The 25710-nt window shown below is 45.1% G+C and overlaps 1 protein-coding gene across 30 annotated transcripts in view; it reads right to left on the bottom strand.

Annotated features, from left to right (window-relative positions):
* Window positions 1–25624, bottom strand: part of PBRM1 (polybromo 1) — a 94075-nt gene extending 68451 nt beyond the window's left edge. For 5 of the 30 annotated variants that reach the window (XM_060204484.1, XM_060204502.1, XM_060204503.1 and 2 more), the window contains exons 1-12: window positions 25461–25624; window positions 21835–21960; window positions 19547–19699; window positions 17558–17655; window positions 13658–13805; window positions 12315–12452; window positions 10857–10973; window positions 7253–7321; window positions 6007–6105; window positions 4729–4814; window positions 3220–3312; window positions 1796–1887 (exon numbers count right to left, since the gene is read on the bottom strand). In XM_060204484.1, the coding sequence (XP_060060467.1) occupies window positions 1796–1887; window positions 3220–3312; window positions 4729–4814; window positions 6007–6105; window positions 7253–7321; window positions 10857–10973; window positions 12315–12452; window positions 13658–13805; window positions 17558–17655; window positions 19547–19699; window positions 21835–21882 (1141 nt within the window). In that variant the 5' untranslated portion in view covers window positions 21883–21960; window positions 25461–25624. Of the gene's footprint in view, window positions 1–1795; window positions 1888–3219; window positions 3313–4728; window positions 4815–6006; window positions 6106–7252; window positions 7322–10856; window positions 10974–12263; window positions 12273–12314; window positions 12453–13657; window positions 13806–17557; window positions 17656–19546; window positions 19720–21834; window positions 21961–22161; window positions 22367–25044; window positions 25380–25460 lie in introns of those variants that run through there. The other 25 variants (XM_060204486.1, XM_060204506.1, XM_060204504.1 and 22 more) reach the window with 14 other exon arrangements.
* Window positions 25625–25710: the final 86 nt, after the last annotated feature.

Below are 25710 nucleotides of genomic sequence, written 5' to 3'. Positions count from 1 at the left end.
ATGGAGAGAGAAGGGGAAGACGGGGAGAGAAAGACAGACACCTGCAGACATGCTTCACCGCCTGGGAAGCGACTCCTCTGCAGGTGGGAAATCGGGGGCTCGAACCGGGATCCTTCCGCCGGTCCTTGTGCTTTGCGCCACATGTGCTTAAGCCGTTGCGCTACCACCCGACTCACTAGTTTCTCTTTTTTAAATGTGCTGTCTCCTGAAACTCCTTATGCATATGCTCACCTAAGAGAAGAAACAAAGACTTCCATACAAATCTCAGAAGCAAAATAATAATCAGAGTTCTAAGATTGGTTACTATGGATTAGGCTGATTGGGGTACTTTTACTTAGTCTCAAGTCTCTGTAACTTTGTCCTGCTGATCATATTCCTTAGGAATGATGTTTGTCCTGTGGATACTTTTACATGGAAGTTATTCATAAAACATCAATTCCTGGGAGGGAAAAATCTAATTTCCCTGAATTTTTCCTGTAATATGTCATTTTATTGATAAAGACAGAGAAATCGAGAGGGAAGGGGAGAGACAGAGAGGGAGAGCTACTTCATTACTCATGAAGTGCTCCCCATGTGTGGAGACCCGAGGCTTGAACCCAGGTCCCTGTGCACTGTAACATGTGCTCTGAACTGGGAGCACCACTGCCTGGGGCCCCTAATTTTTTTTAACAGTGCATAAGGACCGTAATTTAAAATTTCTTGGTGGCAACCGGATAGAAAATAGCTATGTGGAGAAAAGGAAGAGGGGGTATGAGGAGGGACTTCTTAGACATGACTGTGCTTTAGAACTGGGCCTTGTGTGTGGGAGTTCACTGCTTGGTGAAGGCGGAGGGCTGAGAAGCTGGGACGCCTCTCCCTCTGTATCTCTAGCCAAGTGAAAAAGCAGCATGGGAGCGAGGAATTAGACATGTAATCTCTCTCTGCCTCTCTTTCACACAGTCTACAAACATTTCTGAAATTCATACTTACTTAAGTGAACAGTCAACAGTAATTATGAAAATTGGATGGGGAAGGCGGCTCAACAGCAGAGCACATGCTTTCTGTGTATGAAACACCTGGTATGACGCACGGGATGCAGCAGATGAAATGTCTAGGAGTGCAGGTCTTTCATATCATAAACTACCTAGGGGCCAGGTGACAGCTAGCCTGGGTGACCGTACACTTTCCTACGCAGTGGGCCCAGATTTCACGCCCTGGCCCTACACGGGGCCAGAGTGCTGCTTTGCACTGACTCCAGCCTGGCCCCACTGGCCTGGAGGAAGCTTCATGCTGTGGTGTCGGTGTCTCTCTCTGTCTCCACTTAAAAGGGGAAACATGCTAAGATTGAAATATAATTAATTCCTGAGAGTGAAGAGAAAGAAGTGAGAAGACAGCGCAGGTCTGGCTGACACTTTATTGGTGCAAACGCTACGCTCTGCCTGCTCGTTCGCCCTCAGGCTGCTACATCTGTCTTTAAACCATAAACTCAAGTCAAGCAGAAATTAGAGCCTTCCGAAAATATAAGCCAATGACCTGAAAAGCTAAGATGATGTGAATTTCCTGGTGCTGCCACTGATCCTACTTATTATCCTACAGCTGAAACCAGACGCGCTAGGCTAGCAAACCAACTCCTCTTGCAAACGGACGCCTGCTTTAACACAAGTTTGCAGCAGAATGTAAATAAAAATAATAATTACCATGATAATGATAAAGCCAAATAGCATATATTTAGAAAACTGAAAAACTTTCTCATATTTTTCTGAAATCACAAGGACCCACAGAAATGGCGCCGGATGAACCCCAACCTAATGCCTACCAGCTAACGCAGCATCCTCTTCACTTTCCGAGCCATACTGGAGTGCCATGGTGATCGCCGACAAGCGGCCCCCCTGGACAGCTCTCTTATTACTACAAAGAAGAACAAGCAATTAGAAGGCAGCGCAAGACGTCATCATGATTCGGTTACTTTAGAGAAAACTGCTACCTTTGTCCTTACTTCCGACAATCAATCCTGGCAAAGAAAACCAATTTATTTATTATTATTATTTAATATTTACTTATTTATTGATTCCCTTTTGTTGCCCATTTTTTATTATTTTTTAAATATTTGTTTATTCCCTTTTGTTGCCTTTGTTGTTTTATTGTTGTAGTTATTGTCGTTATTGATGTCATTGTTGTTGGATAGGACAGAGAGAAATGGAGCGAAGAGGGGAAGACAGAGAGGGGGAGAGAAAGATAGACACCAGCAGACCTGCTTCAATGCTTGCGAAGCGACTCCCTTGCCAGTGGGGAGCAGGGAGGGGGCTCAAACAGGGATCCTTACGCTGGTCCTTGTGCACTGCGCCACCTGAACTTAAACATTGCACTACCTACTGCCCGACTCCCCTATTGTCTTTTTAATATAAAAAAAGAGTGGTGGTAAAAATCCTAGTTGACGGGAGTCGAGCAGTAGCGCAGCGGGTTAAGCGCACGTGGCGCAAAAAGCAAAGTCCGGCATAAGGATCCCGGTTCGAGCCTCCGGCTCCCCACCTGCAGGGGAGCCACTTCATAGGCGGTGAAGCAGGTCTGCAGGTGTCTGTCTTTCTCTGCCTCTCTGTCTTCCCCTCCCCTCTCCATTTCTGTCTGTCCTATCCAACAACGACAACATCAACAGCAATAATAACTACAACAATAAAAACAACAAGGGCAATAAAAAGGAAATAAATAAATTTTTTTTTAAAAAAACCCTAGTTGACTTGTCATTTGTTTTTCACTGAAATGCACTTCTGATATGTTCGTATTATACAACAAATATAACTTTTCAAACATTTATTCTTAACTATTTTCTGAGGCAAGATCAGACTTACTATAGCACTTCAATATTTTAATTTCTTTCTTTTAAATATTTGTGTTTATTTACTATTGGATAGAGACAGAGAGAGAGAAATTGAGAGGGGTGGGAGAGAAAGAGGGAGAGAGACAGAGAGACACCTGCAGCCCTGCTTCACCACTCCTGAAGCTTGTCCCCTGCAGGTGGGGACCAGGTGCCTGAACCTGGGTCCTTGCGCACTGTAATGTGAGCACTTAACCAGGTGCACCATCGCCTGGCCCCTGGCACTTTAATGTCCTAAATAAGATATCTGATAATATCTCATACTCCAACTATATATGAAAATTCTACTCCAAGGTAGTCAACATTAGTGTATCTATTCTCACAAACATGAGTTAGCTCTCAGACTAGACACACACACTCTCTCTCACCGGTAATACTTGCTAGTGGAGTTTCTCTCTTCAAGGCCTCCTTTACTGTGTGAAGCACCTGCCAGCCTGGTTGCTGCCATATTTGATGGAGTCCTATCCAAAGGTAAGATTATCAAAACAGAAACAAAACCAGAAATTAACAGCTGAAATAACAAAACAACATGACAAATTGTTTTTTCTTTTCTTTCAAGATCAGATGAGATCGGGTGTGTTCAGGGTGGTATGGCCGTAGACAGAAATGTTTTCTTTTCTAAATAGAAATGCTCAGATATTTTGATCCTCTACTGTGCTGTAAGTTCTGCTCCAAGATTCAGGACTTCACAGAATAGACTGGACCAGAGTTGGTCCTAGAGAGATTAAGGTCATAGAAATGACCAGAAGTTCTGGTTATTTGCAAAGCAAAAGTCAGGGCCAAAAGAGAGCTTTGAAAGTAATCACCTAATCATTACTTTAGGTAAAGAAAACCTGAAAGTAAGAATTGTTTAAAGTCACTGTATGAGCACAAGGGAAAACCAAATGATACGTTTAGATTTCCTGAGAGCTGGCTAGATATTCTTTCTAAAAACAAATTATTGTTACCATTATTCTTTTGTTGTCATCAGTGCTTCACTGCTCTCGACCAACTTTTCCAGATAGAAAGAAACAGAGATAGAGACAAGTAGGTGGGCAGAGGAACACAGCACAATGGTTATGCAAAGAGATTCTCATGTCTGAGGCTCCAGAGTACCAAGTTCAACCCCCTGCACCACCATAAGCCTGAGGTGAGCATTGCTCTGGTAAAAAAACAAAACAAACAAAAAAAAAACAACAAGTAGGGAAAGAAAGACCCCACAGCGTTGAAGTTTGTTCTAGCACAGTGGATGCAGGGCTCAAACCTGGGTCATTCACAGGACAAAGGCATAGTAACCAGGTGAACTATCTTGCTAGCTCTGATTAAGTCTTTTCTTCTTCTCTTTTTAGCACTGCTCAGCTCTAGCATATGGTGGTGCAGACTAGAATACTGTTCAGCTCTGTCTTTCTGATGCTATGAGGGATTAGATCTTAAGACTTTTATTTATTTGTTTGCTGTTCATTTATTTATTTTACCAGAGTACTGCTTAGCTCTGGCATATGGTGTTGTGGGGGATTGAACCTGAGACTTTGGAGCCTCAGGCATAACCATTATGCTATCTCCCTCCACTTCACTGAAATGCTTTTAATGCAAATTTACTACGCACTACCACATTCCATAGGCAAATACTACAATACTACGTATACTATATAGAGTACGTATTTTGTCTAAATATATGCAAAGATACTTTATATTTGTATAAAGAAAAATAATGCTATGAACGTTGGCAAATTGTTTCAAAATACAGTTGTTCAGCAGGGTAAGAACTGCACCTACGCTTTTCATAATCACATTATCAGTTACATACATAATCTTTAAATCCCTATCTTACTTTCCACAGTATTCATTTCATCATGGACACATAATAAAGACAATAGTTTTTGGCATTTTTAACCCACCTTATCCGAAGGCTTGACTTAGTCATCTCATGATGTTCAATTTCTGCCTTTTTCATATAAAATATTTTTTTAATTGAATTTGCATCCTGTCAAGATAAAATAAAAGTATAGAATAAAACCACCGCATGCAAGCACCAGCAATTTTCTATGGTGCTGCCATTTGACATAGCCTTTCATTCCATAGTCATACAACTGCGCCCTCTCACATGCCTACAACTTTCTGTGTTTAAAAGCCGCCTAGTGAAGAAGCAGTGAACCAGGAGGAAAAGCAGTGAAAGAACCTTGAACTTTCTGTATGTAGTGGCCTAAAAACCGAAGCTAAGTTGCAATGTTTAGATTTGAATCTAATCAGAGAGACCACAAATTCAGAAACCATGCTGACTTAGGACGAATGTCTTTCTTCAAGTCAACGGCATATCAACACATTAAATCTAAGATGCCTCCTCTTCTTAAAATTTAGTTCACGGAAAATAAACTCAAAAGTAGAATTATTAGCTGTATCAACAATTACAAATATACTTAACTGCTCAGTGAAGGTAGATATACCAGTACTTCATTATTCTCTCCTAATTTTCATTCAATTTCTTAAAAAAAAATTTAAAAGATGGGGGCTGGGCAGTAGCTCAGCGGGTTAAGCATATACATGGCACGAAGCGCAAGGACCGGCCGAAGGATCCCAGTTTGAGCCCTCGGCTCCCCACCTGCAGGGGAGTCGCTTCACAGGCGGTGAAGCAGGTCTGTAGGTGTCTGTCTTTCTCTCCCCCTGTCTTCCCCTCCTCTCTCCATTTCTGTCCTATCCAGCAACGACATCAATAACAACTACAACAATAATAACCACAACAACGACAAAATAATGAGGGCAACAAAAGGGGAAAAAAAAAAAAGCCTCCAGGAGTAGCGGGTTTGTGGTGCAAGCACCAAGTCCTAGCAATAACCCTGGAGGCAAAAAAAAAAAAAAAAAAAAAGACAAGTGGCCCAGGAGGGGCACGTGGGTAAAGAGATGAGCTCTACAACATGGCGCCCTGCATTGCTGACTCATATGTACCAGTGATGCCTGGGTTCTTTCTCTTTCCTCCTCTCTCAAAAAAACAAACAAACAAACAAACAAAAGACTAAATTAAAATTTAACTAAAAAGCTGATTTAAAATTAAAGGTAATCCAAAAAGCAGAACTTGGGACTGGATTTGGTGTACTGCACTAAAGTAAAGGACCTTCAGCTGTATTTTCTGTCAACTGTAACACATTAATACTCCCCCCAAAACAACAACAGCAACGAACCTTGAAAACTTGAGAACCAGGCTCATTGTAGGTCTTGGCATTCTTCGCTAGGAGGTCGATGTCCTTGGCCATTGCGTGAAGACTCTTGTAGCTGCCACTCTGTAGGCAACGAGAGTCAGCAGTTCCTCTTACGGAGGGTCATCAGTATGATCTTAGAAAAGGCATCTACATATTTTAAAGCTGTCGCCATGCTAAAAGGCTTTACTGGAAAGTATACACAGATGATGTACAGCCATTTTGGTTTTTCTGTGTTATATTTCTGAGTTTTATTTTACTGTACTCATTTATTATTGGGTAGACAGAAATTGAGAGGGGTGAGAGAGAAAGAGAGCGAGAGAGACAGAGACATCTGCAGCTCTGCTTCACCACTCGTGAAGCTTCCCCCCTGCAGGTGGGGACCCGGGGCTCGATCCTGGGTCTTTGAGCGCTGCAGTGTGTGTGTGTATCCAGGTGCACCAACACCCGGCCCCTTATGTCAATTTATAAATAAGTTTAGAGAGAGCAAAATAACAGCTATATTCTCATAAAAATGGCTTGCAATTCTATTTATTTATTTTTTCACTTTTCTATTTATTTTTAAAGTCTTTTTGTTGTTGTCACTAGGGCTTCACCACTCAGGCTCTTTTTTAGAGAGGCGTCCGACAGACACACAAGGTAAGGCTCTTCAGAGTCTCTGGATGCACTGAAGTGTCCTCCAATGTAGTGGGGACCAGACTTGAACCTGGGTCATCTGAGGTCGTGTGGACGGCAAGGAAGACACACTATTCCTCCAGGTGTGGCAACTTGTCAGTCCCTGTGGCAACTTTTATTCTAAGATATCTCAGAACCATTTGTAAGAAGGTAGAAATAAACAACAGCTTTTTATTGGCAACATGCCATTTAAAATCAAAAATACTAACTACTACCAGTGAGAATGGTGCTTTGCTTTATCCAGGAAAAAAAAAAAAAAAGCAGAATGACATATGCCTTCCAAAGCTGCACTACTCTCTAATGTGTGTACTAGTCTTGCTTATGATCTCTTACACAGACATCAGCTACTTGGCTTTTAATCAGACCACTGCTTATCTCCGGCTTATGGTGCTGTGGGGGACTGAACCTGAGACTCTGGAGCCTGAGGCACAAGAGTCTCTTTGAAGAACCATTATGCTACCTACCCTCCGCCCACTACTTTGCTTTCTAAAAACCCCCAAAGACCAAAAACCAACCTGCCCTCGACACCTATGGTTACATGTGTTCACCTTCATACCTGGATCCTCTGGGCAATAGTCTTGAGATCTATAGGCTCCTTAATTATTGCGTAATAGTCTGGATATTGCTGAAAGACAAAAACCCAGGCAGGCTTAATAAGACAAAGGATCCAGCTAGGATGATGCTCTGCCTACCTCTCTCTTCTTCTAATTTCTCTCTGAAATACAGAAATCTTAGAAACACAGAAAAAGTAACACACAGTTTTGTAAGATTCAAGACACAGCCATCCAGCAGATATGATTACATCGCAAACAAAGCATTTTATTTTGAAAAACTTTATGAATTCCACAGTATCAGGGCTGGGCAGTGGAGGACCTGGTTAAGCACACACATTCCAATGTATAAGGACCCAGCTTCAAGCCTTTTAGCTCCACCTGCAGAGGGGAGGCTTGACAAGCAGTCAAGCAGTGTTGCTGGTGTCTCTCTTTTTCTTCCCCTCTCTATCTCCCCCATCCCTCTCAATTTCTCTCTGTCCTATCAAATAAATAAATAAAAATTAAAAAAGAAAGATAAAAAACCATCCAATATCGGGGAGTTGGGCGGTAGCACAATGGGTTAAGAGCACATGGCACAAAGCACAAGGACCGGCATAAGGATCCCGGTCAGGGTCCACGGATCCCCACCTACAGGGGAGTCACTTCACAGGAGGTGAAGCAGGTCTGCAGGTTCCCCTCTTCTCTCCATTTCTCTCTGTCCTATCCAACAACAACGACCGCAATAATAACTACAACAGTAAAACAAGTATAACAAAAGGGAATATTTTTAAAAAATGTTAACAACACAATTATATACACTACTTCATATAAAATAATTTTTTAATTTTTTAAAATTTTATCTATTTGTTACTGAATAGATATAGAGAGAAATTGAGAGGGAAAAGGAGATAGAGAGAGAGAGATACAGAGAGACACCAGAAGACCTGCTTCACCACTTGTGAAATTTTCCACCTGCAGATGGGGACCATGGGCTTGAACCCAGGTCCTTGCACACTATAATGTGTGCGCTTAACTAGGTGAACCACTGTCTGGCTCATCATATATGTCTCAAGGCTCTGTAATATCCTCAAGTTGCAAGCTTTTTGAGATCCATGTTTAATAAACTATTTCTACTTATTTCAGTCAAAATTAACTTTAAAAAATAAATCACCAAGGGAGTTGGGCAGTAGCACAGAGGGTTAAGCGCACGTGGCACAAAGGGCAAGGATTGGCCTAAGGATCTGGTTCAAGCCCCCAGCTCCCCAACCTGCAGGGGAGTCACTTCACAAGTGGTGAAACAGGTCGGCAGGTGTCTTTCTCTCCCCCTTTGTCTTCCCCTTCTCTCTCCATTCCTCTCTGTCCTATCAAACAACGATGACATCAATAATAGCTACAACAATAAAATAAGGGCAACAAAAGGGAATAAAATTATAAAAAATGAAATAAATAAATAAAAAAATAAATCACCACAATTTGTAATAGCCAAAACCTGGAAGCAACCCAGGTGTCCAACAACAGATGAGTGGCTGAGCAAGTTGTGTTCTATATACACAATGGAGCTTGAAGGAATCATATTAAGTGAGATAAGTCTGAAACAGAAGGATAAATATGGGATGATCTCACTCGTAGGCTTAAGTTGAAAAACAAGGTCAGAAGAGAAAACACAAGCAGAACCTGAACTGGAGTTGGTGTATTGCACCAACGTAAAAGATTCTGGGGGGGGGGGAAGGTGGGTGGGGAGAGTACAGGTCCAACAAGGATGACAGAGGACCTAGTGGGGGTTGTATTGTTATATGGAAAACTGAGAAACTTTATGCATGTACAAACTATTGTATTTACTGTCAACTGTAAAACATTAATCCCCCAATAAAGAAATAAAAAAAAAAATCACATTCTAGTGAAACTATGTTAAAGAAATAAAGCAAAACTATAATCAGTTTCTGATTTCTCGAATATGATTTTGTCGCAGAACAAGAAGTTCAACGTCAGAGGAATGTCCATTGTCGGGAAATTGTGAGGATGTGGCTGAGCTTGGCAGGGCTTGACTTGAGGGGACATCCATCCTGTCAGTCTCTCTCCTGAGAGGTCGAGCAATGAGGGACAAAACCCTTCAAGGTCTGCCTCCTCTTTTCGGACTCCCTGCCTCACAAAGCACCCTGCATTCCTGATACTATAGCCTGCTCCCTTATTATCGACATAATCACTGTTCTGCCTGAAAGATCCCCACCCATTCCACTCCTTTGATTTGTCTTCTTTCTACCCTCAAGACCCTCCCTGCCTACAGGGTATTATTTATCCTGTCAGTTAAAACCCTTGCAACAGTTGCTCAGGAAGTTCCTACCTTTCCCAGCCCCTTTCTGCCTTTCTCCGCCCCTTTCCAAACCATGTCAAGCCATTTCCGTTATCGACTTGCCACTTCCGGGTCCGACTCTTAAAAGCCTTGGCTCTCTGATAAATAAAGAATTGAATCGCCTCGAAACCACCAGCTCTGTTCCTAGGTCATCTCTCTCACATGGCTGAGTGAGTAGCAGCCCTGGCTGGCTCAGGTCGTGTTCTCTCCAACCCAGAGAGTCCGCGCCCAGGAAAAGGCACCCCCACACTAGCCCGGCAGTCCATGAAGGCTTTCACAAAACCTGGCGTACATACACTGCCTGAGCTTTCCCAAATGTCCATCAGCAGAGGAATGGACAAGCACAATTGTACAAGGGCAACACTATTTAGCCTCATTGGTGAGGAAACTCTAACATATGCTGTAACATGGTGAACCTTGAAGGTTTTATGATAAATAAAATACATCGGACATGAAAAGCAAATATGTTATGGCTGCTCTAACAGGAGGTACTTCTCTTTTTTTTCTTTCTTTTTCACTGGGGATTAACGGTTCACAGCCAACAGTAGCATACAGTAGTTCGTACATGTGTGACATTTCTCAGTTTTCCACAGAACAATTCAGGCCCCAGTCCTTTAGGAGGTAGTACTTTATCTACATGGATAAAGCAGAATGGCTGCTGCCCAGGAGCTAGGGAAAGGAGAAATGGGGACTTACTTAACAAGTGCGGCCTTTGCATCAGAGGCTGAGCAGAGTTCTGACGAGGGATGGCTACATAGTAACACGAATTCATGTAAGCCAAAGTATTTTATGCCAGTGCACTACACCCTTAAAACCAGTAAAGGGTAGATCTTATGGCATGTATGCTTCATGACAAAATGAGAAGAACTGCCAATCAAAAAAGACAAAGCCACAATTTGTTTAGAAGTTTACATTTCGTGCTTGCTGCTGAGACCACAAGGGAGACTGCTGGAGTGCCTTGACTGTATTCCGTTAGCTACTCTTTAAAAAAAATAGGTAGAGGTAGAAAGAGAGAGAGAGACAGACAGACAGACAGACAGACAAACATACACATCGTAGCACTGAAGCTTCCTCAAATGGGGTGGGGACCAAGTTTGAATCTGGGTCTGGGACATGGCAAGGCAGCACAATATTCAAGTGAGTTATCTGCTGGCCCAACCATTAGTTTGTCTTTATTTACTAAGAGCCATAAAAAATTTCAAAGTAGTTAAACACTATAAAGAAGAAAAAAAAAAGCAAACCCTTTAAAACGTACCTGTCATTGTTATGTTACTTACCACTTTTGAAGGCAATTTCTGAAAAAGCTCGCTGATCAGATGTCCAGAAGGATTTGTGGCCACAACGATGGCTTCGAGTAGCTGTTCCAGAATCTCCTTCAAATAACTTGGAGATGACTGGAAGGAGAGAAGTTTGCAGCAGGTGAGAGGAGAGAAGAAAACACTTTTTAAATAAATTGAAGTCAATGAAGATACTAAGTAGTGTCTAAAATTGTAAAACTTGCATTAGAGCAGTTCTAAATAATACTTCTTTTAAGTACAAGTGTCAGGAATACCAAGAACTGCTCTAACGTCAAACAAGAGAGCTGTCCTCCCAGAAATGCAGGCCAAACTTATGAACAGCAACATAATTTTTTTAGAACCTCAATTCCTTGAATCAGGTTTTTAGTCCATTGTAAACACTAAAAATGCAGGTCAAGTGTCCTATGTATTCAATGACAAATACCAATTCTTGGCATTAAGTCAACTGATGCACAAAATTCCTATTATCCTGTTAGGCCAATATACTCCTATAATTTAGTCACTATTTCAATCTGGGAAGACATATGTCCAAGAGTCCTTGAACCAGCATGGACTAAAGTCAGTTTATGCCATGAGCAATGGGACTTCTCAGTCAAAGTTAACTAAATGCAGCTTCAAGTCCAAATCATATTTGGGGCATTTAAGTTAATATATATGTGTGTGTGTGCGTGTGCGTGTATTATACATAAACAATAATGTTTGTTTCTGGTACAAATCATGAAAGCAGTAATACTTCTGTCAAAACCCAAAATTCAATCCACAGAGAGGGCATTAACACCCTTCGGGTCTAGCATGGGGCCTGGTAATAAGTGACACAAATTAATATTTAAAATGTAGTAAATACTCAATTAGTTGAGAAACCCCAACCATATATGCTTAGAGAATCAAAATAAAACCTGCAGGGGAGCCGCTTCACAGGCGGTGAAGGAGGTCTGCAGGTGTCTATCTTTCTCTCCCCCTCTCTGTCTTCCCCTCCTCTCTCCATTTCTCTGTCGTATCTGACAAAGACAACATCAACAACAACAGTAATAACTACAACAATGAAAAACAACAAGGGCAACAAAAAGGGAAAATAAACAAAAAAAGACAAGGCTTGGCTGGGGACACCACTCAGAGTACGTGCTTTAAATGCTTATGTGTAAGTCCCTGGGCTTGACACCTACCATGCAAAATAACAATGATAATAATAAACTGGTGGCATGGTGTGTGTGTGGGGGGGGAGTCATATTGTGTGACCAAGATTCCTCCCCTTCCAGCTTCCTTGACAGTATGAAAATTGTCTCAACAGCCGAGAAAGAGTGATTTGTGAAGACTGCCCGGCACATCGAGCAGGGTGCCTTAGTACCCTTGTCCTGTCCACCTGCCACCACTGCAGCGGACACCTACCCCTTCAGTTCCTCGTCCTGTCCACCTGCTGCGACTACAGCGGACACCTACCCCTTCAGCTCCTTGACTGTCTTGCCCATCTTCATCATCCTCATCTTCATCTGCTTCTCCTTTCTGGACAAACTCATTTCTGGTTCGAAGGTACAAATCCCAGAGCTTGCAAGCAGCTTTATATTCAGGAGAATCTGGCTATATATTCAGAAGAGGAAGTGGAATATCATTAACATCTTACCATTGCAGCCTGGGAGGTTCTTTTCCTCTCATTCATGAATAAGTAAGCCTTTATATCAAATCAACTGCTCCTATTTATTTATTGCCACCAGTGTTACTGCTAGAGCTTGCTGTCAGCACTATGAATCCACTACTTCCAGCAGCTAATTTTTTCTTTCTTTCTATTTTATTGGATAGGACTGAGACACTGAGATGGGAGAGAGAGACACCTGCAGACCTGCTTCACCACTCATGAAGTGTCAGCCCTGCAGGTGGGTGGGGAGTGGGGACTTGAACGCTGGTCCTTGTGCATGCTAGCTATTATGTGCCCTTGACCATGTATGCCAACGCCTAACCCCAACTGTCCCCTCCCCCTTTTTTGCCTCCAGGCTTATCGCTGGGGCTCGATGCCTGCACTACAAATCCACTGCTCTTGAAGGCTATTTTCCTCATTTTGTTGCCCTTGTTGTTATTGTTGTCACTGCTGTTGTTGTTGGATAGGACAGAGAGAAATGGAGAGAGGAGGGGAAGACAGAGAGGGGGACAGAAAGACAAACACCCACAGACCTGCTTCACTGCCTGTGAAGCGACCCCCCTGCAGGTGGGGAACTGGGGGCTCGAACTGGGATCCTTATACCTGTCCTTGTGTTTTGCACTAGGTGCATATAATCTGCTGCTCTACCATCCAGCCCCCTTTCTAGGTGCTTCTAACACATAATGAAGAAGAAATAGATGCGTATCCTCACTCAAGAAACAAATATCAGAGGCTAAGCAGTAGACACCTGGTTGAGCAAAGACATTACCATGTATCCTTGAAGACCCAGGTTCAAGTCCCTGATCCCCACTTGCAGGGGGAGAGCTTCACAAACAGTGAGGTAGTGTTGCAGATATCTTTCTATCTCTCTTCCTCTCCCACCCCTCTCAATTTCTCTGTCCAATCAAAAATAAATGAAATAAAAAATATATAAAAATGTCATAAATAACAAACAACCCACGAGAGAATTGGAGAAAAGATTTGAGCAGACACAGAAGAAAACAAAAATAGTTCATCATCATACAAATACTCAGTCTTTTACCTAGTAAGACAAGTGAAGACTCAGATCATAAGAAAGCACTGCCAGATTGATAAATATTAAAAGGCTAACTGTCAGACTGGCAACCCCCCAGACTTGATGCCCTCTCACCTTATAATAGGCCTTTGCATTATTGAAAAGCAGCTGGAAATCGGCAGTCAGCAGATTGACATCATCATACTCTTCCATCTTTAGTTTCTGTTGAATTTTCATCAAGTCAATAGGCTGAGAAACCACTTCATAATAGTCTGGTTGATTTCTGTTGAGATTAAATTTTAAAAAGGTATTACACCAAAGCCTAGAAAAAATTTTTTATTTCAAAACTATTTGTTGTAGTGTCCAACATTTCAAGTAATAAAATCTACTAGGGCTCACTGCTACTATCAGAAATACAACAGTGGGCGGGGCTAGATAGCATAATGGTTATGCAAACAGACTCTCATGCTTGAGGCTCCATCAAGTGCCAGGTTCAGTCCCCGCACTACCATTAGCCAGAGCTGAGCAGTGCTCTGGTTAAAAAAAAAAAAAAGAAATGTAACAGTAAAAGTAAGGTGCTTATTCATACCATTTCCAAAATGTTAGTGAAGTAATCTATATATTTAAAATATTTATTTATTTATTCCCTTTTGTTGCCCTTGTTGTTTTACTGTTGTAGTTATTATTGTTATCGTCATTGTTGGATAGGACAGAGAGAAATGGAGAGAGGAGGGGAAGACAGAGATGGGGAGAGAAAGACAGACCCCTGCAGACCTGCTTCACTGCCTGTGAAGCAACTCCCAGGCAGGTGGGGAACTGGGGGCTGGAACCGGGATCCTTACGCCGGTCCTTGCACTTCTTGCCACCTGTGTTTAACCCACTGCGCTACCGCCTGACTCCTGTAATATATACTTTTAATCATCTTTCTTTATTTATTGGATAAAGACAGCTAAAGATCAATAAGGAAGGGGTGACTGATAGGGAGAGAGAGAGAGACACACCTGTAACAGTGCTTCACCACTCATAGAGCTTTCCCCCTGCAGGTAGGGACCAGGGCCTTAAACCTGGGTCCTTGTACACTGTAACATGTGCACTCAACCAGGTGTACTACCACTGAAGTAAAGTAATATTAGCACAATACACACACACACACACACACACACACACACACACACACACACACGAGCTGGTACAGTGGGTAAAGCTTTGGATTTGTAAGCACAAAATCCAGAGCTCAATCTCTGGTATCACGTGTTCACATGTGACGCTCTGGTTCTCTCCTCTCCACTTCCCGTCATAAACCAATCTAAGAAACAAATGGGGAGGGGGAGTAGCATAAAGGCCCTGCTTGAGGTTCAAAGGTACAGGTTCAATCCCCATACACTTTAAGTCAGAGCTGAGCAATGCACTGGTAAATAAATAACACACACACACACAATCTTGTAAAGGAAAATCCAAATTAAGTTCTGTGATGGTTTTGTAGAAGCCAATCATTTTAAGGTTTTCGGGAGTGGGGGAGTGGAGCTAAACCTATGTCCGTGGTGTCTTTTCTTGTTCCCTCCTCGCCCAGCTTTTCACACCTACATGACTATAGATCCTGCCAGTCTCTGCCTTCTTTCCCTCCCTCTCCCTCTACCTCTGTAGAGGGTGAGAGATAAAGAGGTTTAAACAGAGTGAAGGACAAATGCCGGAAGTGTTCCCATGTGATGGCCTGGCACTTGAAACCGGCCCTACCCCATGGTAAAGTGTGCACTCCGCCGGGAGAACGGACCACTGGTCCCTCTGTAGTATCTTATGCAAATGAAAACTACTCAACTTTCAATGTCTTAATCACTTAACTTTCAATGTAGCTGGGGGGCGGGGGGGAGTAGCCAGAAGCAGATTTCATGCTTCAAAGCTCTTTCTAAACTCACAGCATGGGCTGTGGGTCTTCCATTCACGGCCACACGGCACCAAGTGCCATGCCAAGTGCTGGTGCATATGCTGCTCTGCTATCGATGCCTAAAGCGACGAAGGACAAAGACGACGCTCTGGGTTCAGGAGTTTACCAAAGATGAAAAGCCATAAAGATGCACCTAACCTGGCTTCACTCAAGATCTCAAGACGGCGTGAGCAGTGCTCTGGTAAGAAAAATTAAAAAGTACAGTCTTCCTTTCTTTAACTAGAGCACTGCTCAGCTCTGGCTTACGGTGGTGCAGGGGACTGAACCTGGGACTTCGGAGCCTCAGGCACAAGAGCCTCTGCATAACCATGATGCTAGTCCCCTGCCAGAGTCTCCTTTATTCGCTCAAGACGGCTGTGGACTAGCATCCTGTTTGCTTGAGTTGTCACCAGCACAGGAGTGATCTTAAAGCTGAGGTGAGCTAGGTACAGCCCAGAACCCAGGCAGCTAGGACAGATGGACTCACCAACAAGGCACAAACCTCCTCCCATCTTGGACTCCTATCAAGGGGTCAAGATCATACTGCTGCTCCAATCTGCCCTAAAGACTGCAATTCTGGCTGCCGTCACTGTGGCACCTACTGGATTCGGGCCGAGCTGCTGCTGGACACTGCCTTGTCCAGCGCCAGCCACTCAGCTTCAAGAGGCCTTTTCATTCTTTACCTTGCTCGGCCCCATCCTGAGCAGCTCCAGAATGTTGGCAGTGCGTGCGGTGTGGAACTATCAGTTGTTGTTGGGAAAGCCATGACATTCTTTTCTGTTGTTTTAAGCAAAAACTGCACCTTGACTTTCCCAACAAGTCAATACAGCCCTTTCTATCAGAAAACAGCCTGGAGGGGCCAGGTGGTGGCACACCTGGTTGAGCGCACGGCGTGCAAGGACCCAGGTTCAAGCCCCTGGTCCCCACCTGCAGGGGGAAAGCTTCACAAGTGGTAAAGCAGGGCTGCAGGTGTCTCTCTGTCTCTCTCCCTCTCTATCATCCCCTTCCCTCTCAATTTCTGACTGTCTCTATCCAACAGATAAAGATTTACAAAAAAAAATTAATAAAAGAAGCCAGCCTTGAATGCTGAATACCCAGAAATGTATGAAAACAGCAACAAAACTTGGGATGAGTCATGAATAAATCAACAAATCCCTCCATGACAGAGGGCATACCTGGGCTCCTTACTCAACCGGTTCCATTTCCAAGACATTAAAAACAAACAACTCAGTGGTCTGGGAGGTGGCGCAATGGGTAAAGCACTGGATTCTCAAGAATGAGGTCCCCAGTTCAATCCCCAGCAGCACATGTACTAGTGATATGTGGGTCCCTCTCTTTCTCCTTAATAAACAAATACAATCCTAAAAAACAAAAAAGGCAAACAAACCATGGCCCAGGATGTAGTGCAGCGGAGAAAGCACTAAACTTTCAACCACGAGGCCCCTAGGGCCCCAAACCCAGCCAAAGCAATGCCCTGGTTTTCTAACTTATAAATTAAACAAGCAAACAAAAAAAGGGAGGGAGGCTGACGGGGGAGCGATGGCTCACCAGTCGAGTGCACACTTGATGCTGCTTGAGGACTCAGGCTCAAGCCCCCTGCCACATGGGAGCATCAAACAAAAGGAAAGCTTCATGAGTGGTGAAGCAGTGCCCTGCTGCCTCCTCCTTCCCTCTCTTCGCCTTTCACCCTCCATCTGAATACAACAACCAAAAAACAGTCCCACCAGGTGGGGTGGAATCATGCAGAGAAACTCTGCAGCAAGGAACCAACAAACAGGAGAACAATGGGTGGAGAGCAGGGAGGTGGCTAAGCATACAGAGGCTAAGTCTCCATCTTGGAGACAACTAAAACCTGCACCTCGTTAGCCTGGAGACACTCTTTTCAGGGCGGGGGCGACAGTACAGTCATTACACAAAAGACATTCACTCCAGAGCTTCTGAAGTCTACTTATAAGCACTACTCTACGCCAGAGCTGTGTTGTGTGTTGCTCTGGAGAGGGAGAAAAAAAACCAAACGAAACAAAGAAGACAGCCATTCCAAAGGGAAATTCAATCACCAAACATGTAAGATACGGGCTGGAGATGAAACCCTCAGCAGTCGCCTTCCCACTCACCTTCGCTTTGGTGCCCTGATGAAGAGCTCACAGAGGAGCCTGCCCTGATCATCCTTGTAGTCCCGGATGGTGTTATAGAGCTCGTGACACACAGCAATCTAGACACACGAAGAGAAGAGCCACAGGAAAGGTAAACAAGAAGCCGGTGTAAGCACAGCGATTGTCCTCAATAACCACAAACCCACAAAAACAAGTAGGGAAGAAATAGGAAGAATTCGCAAATTCCCATATGGGAAGTCAAGTCTGAAATATGCTGACAGTGGGAGCTGGGCAGTAGCACAGCAGGCTAAGTGGACATGGCGCATAGCGCAAGGACCGGCTTAAGGATCCTGGTTCCAGTCCCCGGCTCCCCACCTGGAGGGGAGATGCTTCATAGGCGGTGAAGCAGGTGTGCAGGTGTCTGTCTTTCTCTTCCCCCGTCTTCCCCTCCACTCTCCATTTCTCTCTGTTCTATCCAACAACGACGACATCAATAACAACAACTACAACAATAAAACAAGGGCAACAAAAGGGAATAAACATTTTTAAAAATATGCTGAGTCTCTCTCTCTCTCTCTCTTTAAATTAAAAAATATTTATTTATTCATGAGAAAGACATGAGGAGAGAAAGAACCAGACATTACTCTGGACATGTGCTCCTGGGGATTGAATTCAAGACCTCATGCTGGAGAGTCCAATGCTTTATCCACTGAGCCACCTCCCAGGCCACCTGGCAGAATCTCTATTCATCTAAAAAAAAAATTGTAAAGGGGTCAGGCAGTGGTGGACCCGGTTAAGTGCACACACTGCAGTACGAGAAGGTGCAGGTTCAATTCCCTGGTCCCCACCTGCAGGGGGAAAGCTTCATCAGCGGTGGAGCAGGGCTGCAGGTATCTGTCTCCCCCTCCGTTCTCAATTTCTCACTGTCTCTATCCAATAATAACTACATAAAAACATTTAAAAATTTTATAAAGATTTTATTTCAGGGAAGAGATAAAGAGGCCAGAGCTTCTGCAGTGCTGGGAATCGAAGCAGGGGCCTCATACGTATATAAGTCCTGAACTATCCCTCTAAACTATTTCCGCAGACACTGAACATAACTGAACTGATTAAGTGAATCGTCATTCTTCATCAGATTTACACTACTAGTGGTCTTTTTTCCTTCTGAAGAAATCAGCTCACACCACTCACTTTTTACCACTTAGATTACAACATTTAAAGTGACACTGCCTGAATGGTCTGACACCTACTCTGCCAGGCAGGCTCTGTCATGCTGCTGTCACCCTCCCCACCCCCTTGGGCTCCTGCTCCTTGACCACACATCTCTGGAGTCATGATGCCAGGCCCATTCCTAAGCCAGTCCCTCTGCCTGAACACTCTTCAGCACTCTGCAGGCTGGATTCTCCTCACAGAGAAAGCTTTCCTGAAGAGTTGATCCCAAACAGCCCAAATCACTCCAGCTTTCTCTCTTAGCATCTCTCACTAGCTGACAGGACTTTCTTATTCCTTTGCTCGTCTGTTTACATCCTGCTAGACTCTCAGCTCCAGGTAGAAAACTGCTATGTCTTACACAAAGCTGTACCCACCCCGCCAGCACGGTGTGGACACATGACAAGCACGCAGTTGTCTGAATATGATGAGAGGTGCTGACACGCCTGCCTTATTATTTCGCAGTACTGTATTACTACTGTTCAGAGTTTTGACTACATGTCCACCTTTCACAAAATAGCTAAGGGGCCAGTGAAATAGCTCACCTGTGCTGCTTTGCCATGTGCACAACCCAGATTAGAACCCGGCTCCCACTGCACTGTAGGAAGCTCTGGTACCATGGAGTCACTCCCTCTCTCACAAATATGCAAATGAACAACAACAAAAATAATCATAGCAAGACCTAAGCATATCAAGGTAGAGGGAAAAGCTAAAAGATTTTGCATTTTAACCAGCCATCAGACAGAAAGCTCTGGGCCTGCAGGAAAAGCAGGCAGGAATGCTGTGGTCCCTGCTACTTACAGGATCTACAGTCGGAAGGTTGGAAAGCCTCCTCCTTTTCCTGCTTGGGCCAGGTGTAGACACAGAATGGTGGCCGTCATCAAAGTCCCCACTGACGCTACTGGACGGGGAGGTAGCTCTTCGCCTCTTGGAACCCATGGAATCCAACTTCTTCTGTAAGAAATGACCATGTTCTTCTCTTAAAATTCAGACCATGCCACCAAGCCTTTCAGCTGGCTATCTGCTGCAAGCTCGTGGTTCACTTAGAAGGTGACTCTGTGATTTAGAAGGTTGTCTGGAGTAACTCATTTTCTTTTCACTGCAAGTCCTAGACCTTATTGCTTGTGAGCCTTCATTTACAAAGAGTCTGTACTTTCCATTTGGATGGGACAAAATCAGCAAAAGTGTCCTCGTGTGCACCAGCAATTCTGAGTGACTCAACCAGCTCTGGACTCAAACACACCTCGCACTGGAGTTTGTGGCGGCAGCGGCATCCCAGTGTGCTGGAGGTTGCTGTCCTCCTCCCTGTCCCCAGGCAGGCCTCGGGGACAGAGGGCTCAAGAGGTAGGGTGGGGTCATGTCTGGACTCATCTGCTTTGCCCTCGTGGCTTACAATTAGGATCATCTGCCAAGTAGGTCATGATGTGGTAAAGACTAGGGAGCAGTACGTACTAAAAGGGTTGGTGGACAGAGAACAATTAACCTAGCATTTTGCATGCAGCATAAAATGGACACCCTGAAAATGTCTGTCTGTCTGTTTGGGGGGAGGAGGCTAACCCAGGAGAGCCCATGTGTTCCCACCAAGTACAGTGACCTGGATTTAAGCCCCACCCAGTCCCCATCTGCAGCGTGGAAGCTTTATAAGCGGTGGAGCAGTGCTGCAAGTGTCTCTTTCTCCTCTCTTTCACTCTGTCTCCCTCCCTCCATCCCTCCCTTATTTCTTTCTGTCTCCTACCTCTATTAAAAAAAAAAAAGGGCCTGTGGTCCGGGAGGTGGCGCAGTGGATAAAGCATTGGACTCTCAAGCATGAGGTCCTGAGTTCAATCCCCGGCAGCACATGTACCAGAGTGATATCTGGTTCTTTCTCTCTCCTCCTATCTTTCTCATGAATAAATAAAATATTTTTTAAAAGTGCCAAGAATAGAGGAACTGTACAAGCGCTAAGCTCCAATGATGACTAGGTGGCAAAATAAATTTAAAAATTTTTTTTAATTGATTTTTTTCCCCATTCACTAAAGGAGTCATACAGATTTATCCCTGGAAAACATTTAAGAGCCTTCTATACATCTGCCAAAATAGGAAAACAGCCTTTCAAGCTTCCTGTCAATCCAACTAACCTCCTCCTCATACTCCAGCACTCTACCCATCTTGATGGGAGTCTGAAATCATAGCTTTAAACTTGGTAGATAACTGGAAGACATCAGATGTACACTTTAGGTCCTGCTTGGTCTTTCAGACACATACAAATGTTTCTTCTAGGCTTTGGATGGGGTGCTATACAACAAAGCTCATTTTTACAAATATGTACATTTGACTATGATAAGACAAGGGGAGTCGGGCGGTAGCGCAGCGGGTTAAGCGCACGTGGTGCGAAGCGCAAGGACTATAAGCCAGTAAGTGCTAGCATGTCCGTGATCTGCTACAAGAGGTTTATAGGCAAGGAATTTCTGTAGCATCTGCACAGTGCTTAACTGCTTATCACAATGGACTGTTATTTCTGTAAAGCCAGAGGGGAAAAATGAATCCCAGTCTCACTCAACATTCAATCTCAGGAAGTAAAACCTCAGGCTTCCAGTAGTATGGAGAAAAAAAAAAATTGGGATCACCAGGCAAGTAGAAAGTGGGAGCAAAACAAACCAACACATCTACGAAACCCTGGGAAGAACTATGGGACCAGAGAAGCCCCGAGGCCCTTCCTCTGGACTACAGCCTGCACGGTGTTACCAAGTCTTCCTCTAGGCTTGGGCTTGTTAAGCTGCTTGTGATTGGTTACAACTGGCTAAAAGCTTCAAAGGCCAAACATAGACAGGTTTTGCTGATTTTTGTTTGTTTTATAAAAGGCTGATAAACTGGATTCAATTCACTAAAGTGAAGAAACTAAGAACCAACCCTGTGTGTGTGTGTGTGTGTGTGTGTGTGTGTGTGTGTGTGTGTGTGTGTGTGTATAATCTTTAATAAGGACATAAGTAAACTGGATGAACTTGCGAAGGGAATCTATGGAATGGATATCAAAAATTTAAGAAAGACGGAAGGGGAAAGTCAAGGAAGGACAGAAAAAAAGGAGAGGGCATAGATGATCAGTAATTTACCAGCTTTACCAGAGCACAACCAGCGCCTCGAAAAGCTAGTCTCCTCATTATGTCTGAAGGCCAAGTGAAGTCAGTGGGAGAAGGCAGGGCTTTGGAAGTGCTGATTCAAGGTTAGTATATTCAAAACTGAAAGAGAAGAACAAAGCAGAAAAGAGAGAGGTAAAAAAGAAGAGTCAGGGGTAAACATGAGCACAGACAGAAAACACTCAAGCAGAACTGGAAGACAGACATCTCAGTTGTTCTCTTGTGCCTCAGGTTTCTCAGGATTTAAAAGCCAAGGCTTTTCATATACTCAAAGATGTCTCAGTGACGCTACCCTTCACTCACACAGAATGCCAGTCAGTTCCAGGAAGGAAGCTCGCCTGCCCAATTGCCTGCCCCCTACTCAGTAAGATTCCAATCCCAGGCTGGGATACGTGTGGACTGCGCACACGCGACACGCCAACTGGAACAAACAGCGGGGCTCACGTGGGCAGTCTGGAAGCCACATCCCCCCACACAGAAAAAGACGCGCTCAGCAGTCCTGTCGGCACTGGAGAGACATCACATGCCAGTTTAGAAAGACTGACATAAAGGAGTTCGACTACTCTGACGTATCAAAATCACTTTTTTAAAACTGTTTTTAATATATTTATTCCCTTTTGTTGCCCTTCTTGTTTTACTGTTGTAGTTATTATTGTCGTTGTTGGATAGGACAGAGAGAAATGGAGACAGACGAGGAAGACTGAGAGGGGCAGAGAAAGATAGACACCTGCAGACCTGCTTCACCGCCTGTGAAGCGACTCCCCTGGAGGTGGGGAGCCGGGGGCTCGAACCCGGATCCTGATGCCGGTCCTTGTGCTTTGTGCCACCTGCGCTTAACCTATTGCGTTACCACCCGACTCCTATCTTTTTTTTTTAAATAGTTTTCTTTTTTTTAAAAAAAAATATATTTATTCGCTTTTATTGCTTGTTTTTTATTGTTGATGATGTTGTTGTTGGATAGGACAGAGAGAAATGGAGAGAGGAGGGGAAGACAGAAAGGGGGAGAGAAAGACACCTGCAGACCTGCTTCACTGGCTGTGAAGCGACTGCCCTGCAGGTGGGGAGCGGGGCCTCAAACCAGGATCTTTACGCCACCTGCGCTTAACCCACTGCGCTAAACCCACTGCGCTACTGCCTGACTCCCCAAAATTACTTTCATAAATAATCCACTGGAATTCCAATGACAAAAAAAAAAGCAAACCACTGACACACAAACATATACACATACAGAATATGACACCCAAAGTTCACTTTGATAAAACCCCATAAAAATGCAGCACAAGGATACTTTGCAGACACTTCCTTATCCAGAGGGCACATTAACCTTGTAAATCATTATCAAATCACAAATGAAAAGCCCATTACATTTAAAAACTGCATTTGGGAAGTTTGGCAAGAAAGGTAGCACTGTCAGGCGGGCGGAGGGGCACTAGGATCGGAGCCCAGGCGGCCTGAAAAAGGGTCCCAGGACACCAGCCTCTGCTGATCTGCTGGAACATGTCGCCAGAGTCCCAGCCCTTCAGAGCTGTTTCCCCGTTTGCACAAAGAGCTGCCGTGGCAGTTACAGAAGCACGGAAGCACTCTGCAGCTCCAGAGTAAAACCAGAACGTTAAGTTTCAATCCTGTCGCGCTCTGCCTCCGTGCTGGGGCGGGCAGGGCTTCACGGAGCCTTGGCTTCAGGACAGCAGAGGGTACAGGTAGGACGACCCAGTTCACTCTGCAGGAAGCAAAGGCTGGCAACCAATGAAAACTACAGCAGAAAATTATTTACACTTTACAATGGGGAAAGATACTCGGTACAGCCAAACGACTGTGTTCTGAGCTCTATAAATGTTCAGTACTTTCCCAGACCCCTAGTGATATTTCTAGTATGTGTTGCAATAACACACTTAGAACAGAACTTTTCATTAAATCACACGTCTCAAGAGAAAGAAAGAGGCCAGGGTACACTGGGATATGTGTGGTCAGTGACAGGACCAGGGGCCTCTCGGTCCAGTGCTCTTCCCCATCTCCTCTGGCCACGAAACAAAAAAGATTAAAAAAAAAAATCGCTTATAATCCTGTTTCCCCAAGAAAATACAACCTAAGGCTGGCATTCCTAGCTCGCAGTACTTCCTGAATCGTGTGTTACTTAATTTTCAAAAGTCTAGGCCTTAGTTTCCGTTTTCAGGACAACTAAGTTTTGACGTATGGAAGTGTCTCCCCGTCTCCATTCCATCACACGGAGATACCACACCATAAAGGGACTTGTCTTGAGAACTCGGTAGAACTTTATACTTTAAGTCTTCCGCAAATTCCCAAAGCCAAAGACAGCAGTCAAGGCCCTTTCACGTACACACAGACTTCACTTCTTTCTGCTTTATTTATTTATTTACTTATTTATTTTATCTCCACCAGAGCCATTACTACTCAGTTCTGGTTTATGGTGGTGCCGGGGCCACATCCAGCCTAAAAGTCAATTTCACTGCTGATGTACGTCCCCCTGGCTTCCACAGACTTACTCTTACTGCTTAAATTTGCAACAACGTTCCCACTAAGCCCCTTCCCTTCCCATCATCGATTTTAAAACACGGACAAGAAGCAAAAGCAAACAAAACAACGACGACAGATTAAAAACAAATGATTCTTCTCCATGTGTTGTGAGTCCCACAGGTTTCTGGACTACAGCAGGGAAAGAGCACGTTACTAAATGGAGAGGGGGGGGAAACAAAGCGATTATTATTATCATTTGAAGGGGCCCTAGCATTTTGAAAGTCAATACAGGGCCGGGGCAGATAGCATAGTGGTTATGCAGAGACTTTTGCTGCCTGAGGCTTCTAAGTCCCAGGTTCAATCCCCTGCACCACCCTCAGCCAGAGCTGAGCAGGGCTCTGGTATATTTAAAAAAAAAAAAAGAAAGAAAAGAAAAGAAAAAGAAAAAGAACAAGAACAAGGAAAAAGCAAGCCCGCAGAATCGAGCGAAGTCACCGCAGACCCCTCCGTGCACGCCTGCAGATGCCGCCTGCATTTCTGACACTGGCTCCTGGCGTCCAAGCAAGCTGCCCTAGGAGAGGAGCCGCTTCTCGTAACAAAGGGGAGAGAGAGAGACAGACAGACAGACAGACAGACAGAGGAAAACGTAAAACAAAACCATAAACTAGAATAAAATACATAAAAAAAGACAGGAACTCCACACGATTCGAAGACCTCGATCCTTTGTGGCGCGGCCGGAGAAGACGCTGCGAATCTACGCGCCTCCGACTGGCCACACGAGTTTCCCGCGGGTGTGGTGGACGGACAGACAACCAGGAGCGAGGCCCGGGCGGGGCGGGGCGGGGCGGGGCGGGGCGCGGCGCGGCGGCGGCGGCGGCGACCTGTCATGTCAGCCGGCCGGGCGCCTTTGTCCCGGCGGCGGCAGGTGCGGCGGCGCGGCCCGGCCCGACCCCCCCCCGCCCCGCCCCGGCGCTCGGCCGACCGGCGCGTCCGTCCCCACGGCCGGGGCGGGGCCTGGGCTGCTGCTCCCGCCGCCCGCCCGCCCGCCCGGACCCACACAAAGGCCCGGCGCCGGTGGAGGTGGAGGTGGAGCGGCCCCGCCCGCCCGCCCGCCCGAAGCGCGGCCTTACCCAGCTGCTCCGCCGCCTGCAGCCCCGGCCGCGGTCAACGACCGCCGCGCCCCGCCCCGTGGCCGCCACGGCTGCTGCTCTTGCTTGTCCGGCCGCGGCCGCCGCCGTCGCTCCAGCACCGGCCGCCCTAAGCGCCCTCACCCCTCCCGGTGCCGCCGCAAAAGCAGGCCCGCGGCCGCCAAGCGCATCCGGCTCGGCGCGACACTGCGTGCGCGCGCACGCAAACCCGCGGGCGGCGCGCTTGACGGCC

Source organism: Erinaceus europaeus, chromosome 12 (genome assembly GCF_950295315.1).
Source record: "Erinaceus europaeus chromosome 12, mEriEur2.1, whole genome shotgun sequence".
In the NCBI taxonomy this organism is placed as follows: domain Eukaryota; kingdom Metazoa; phylum Chordata; class Mammalia; order Eulipotyphla; family Erinaceidae; genus Erinaceus; species Erinaceus europaeus.
The sequence above is the reverse complement of the archived record's forward strand: the minus strand, read 5'-3'. Positions and strand labels throughout refer to the sequence as shown.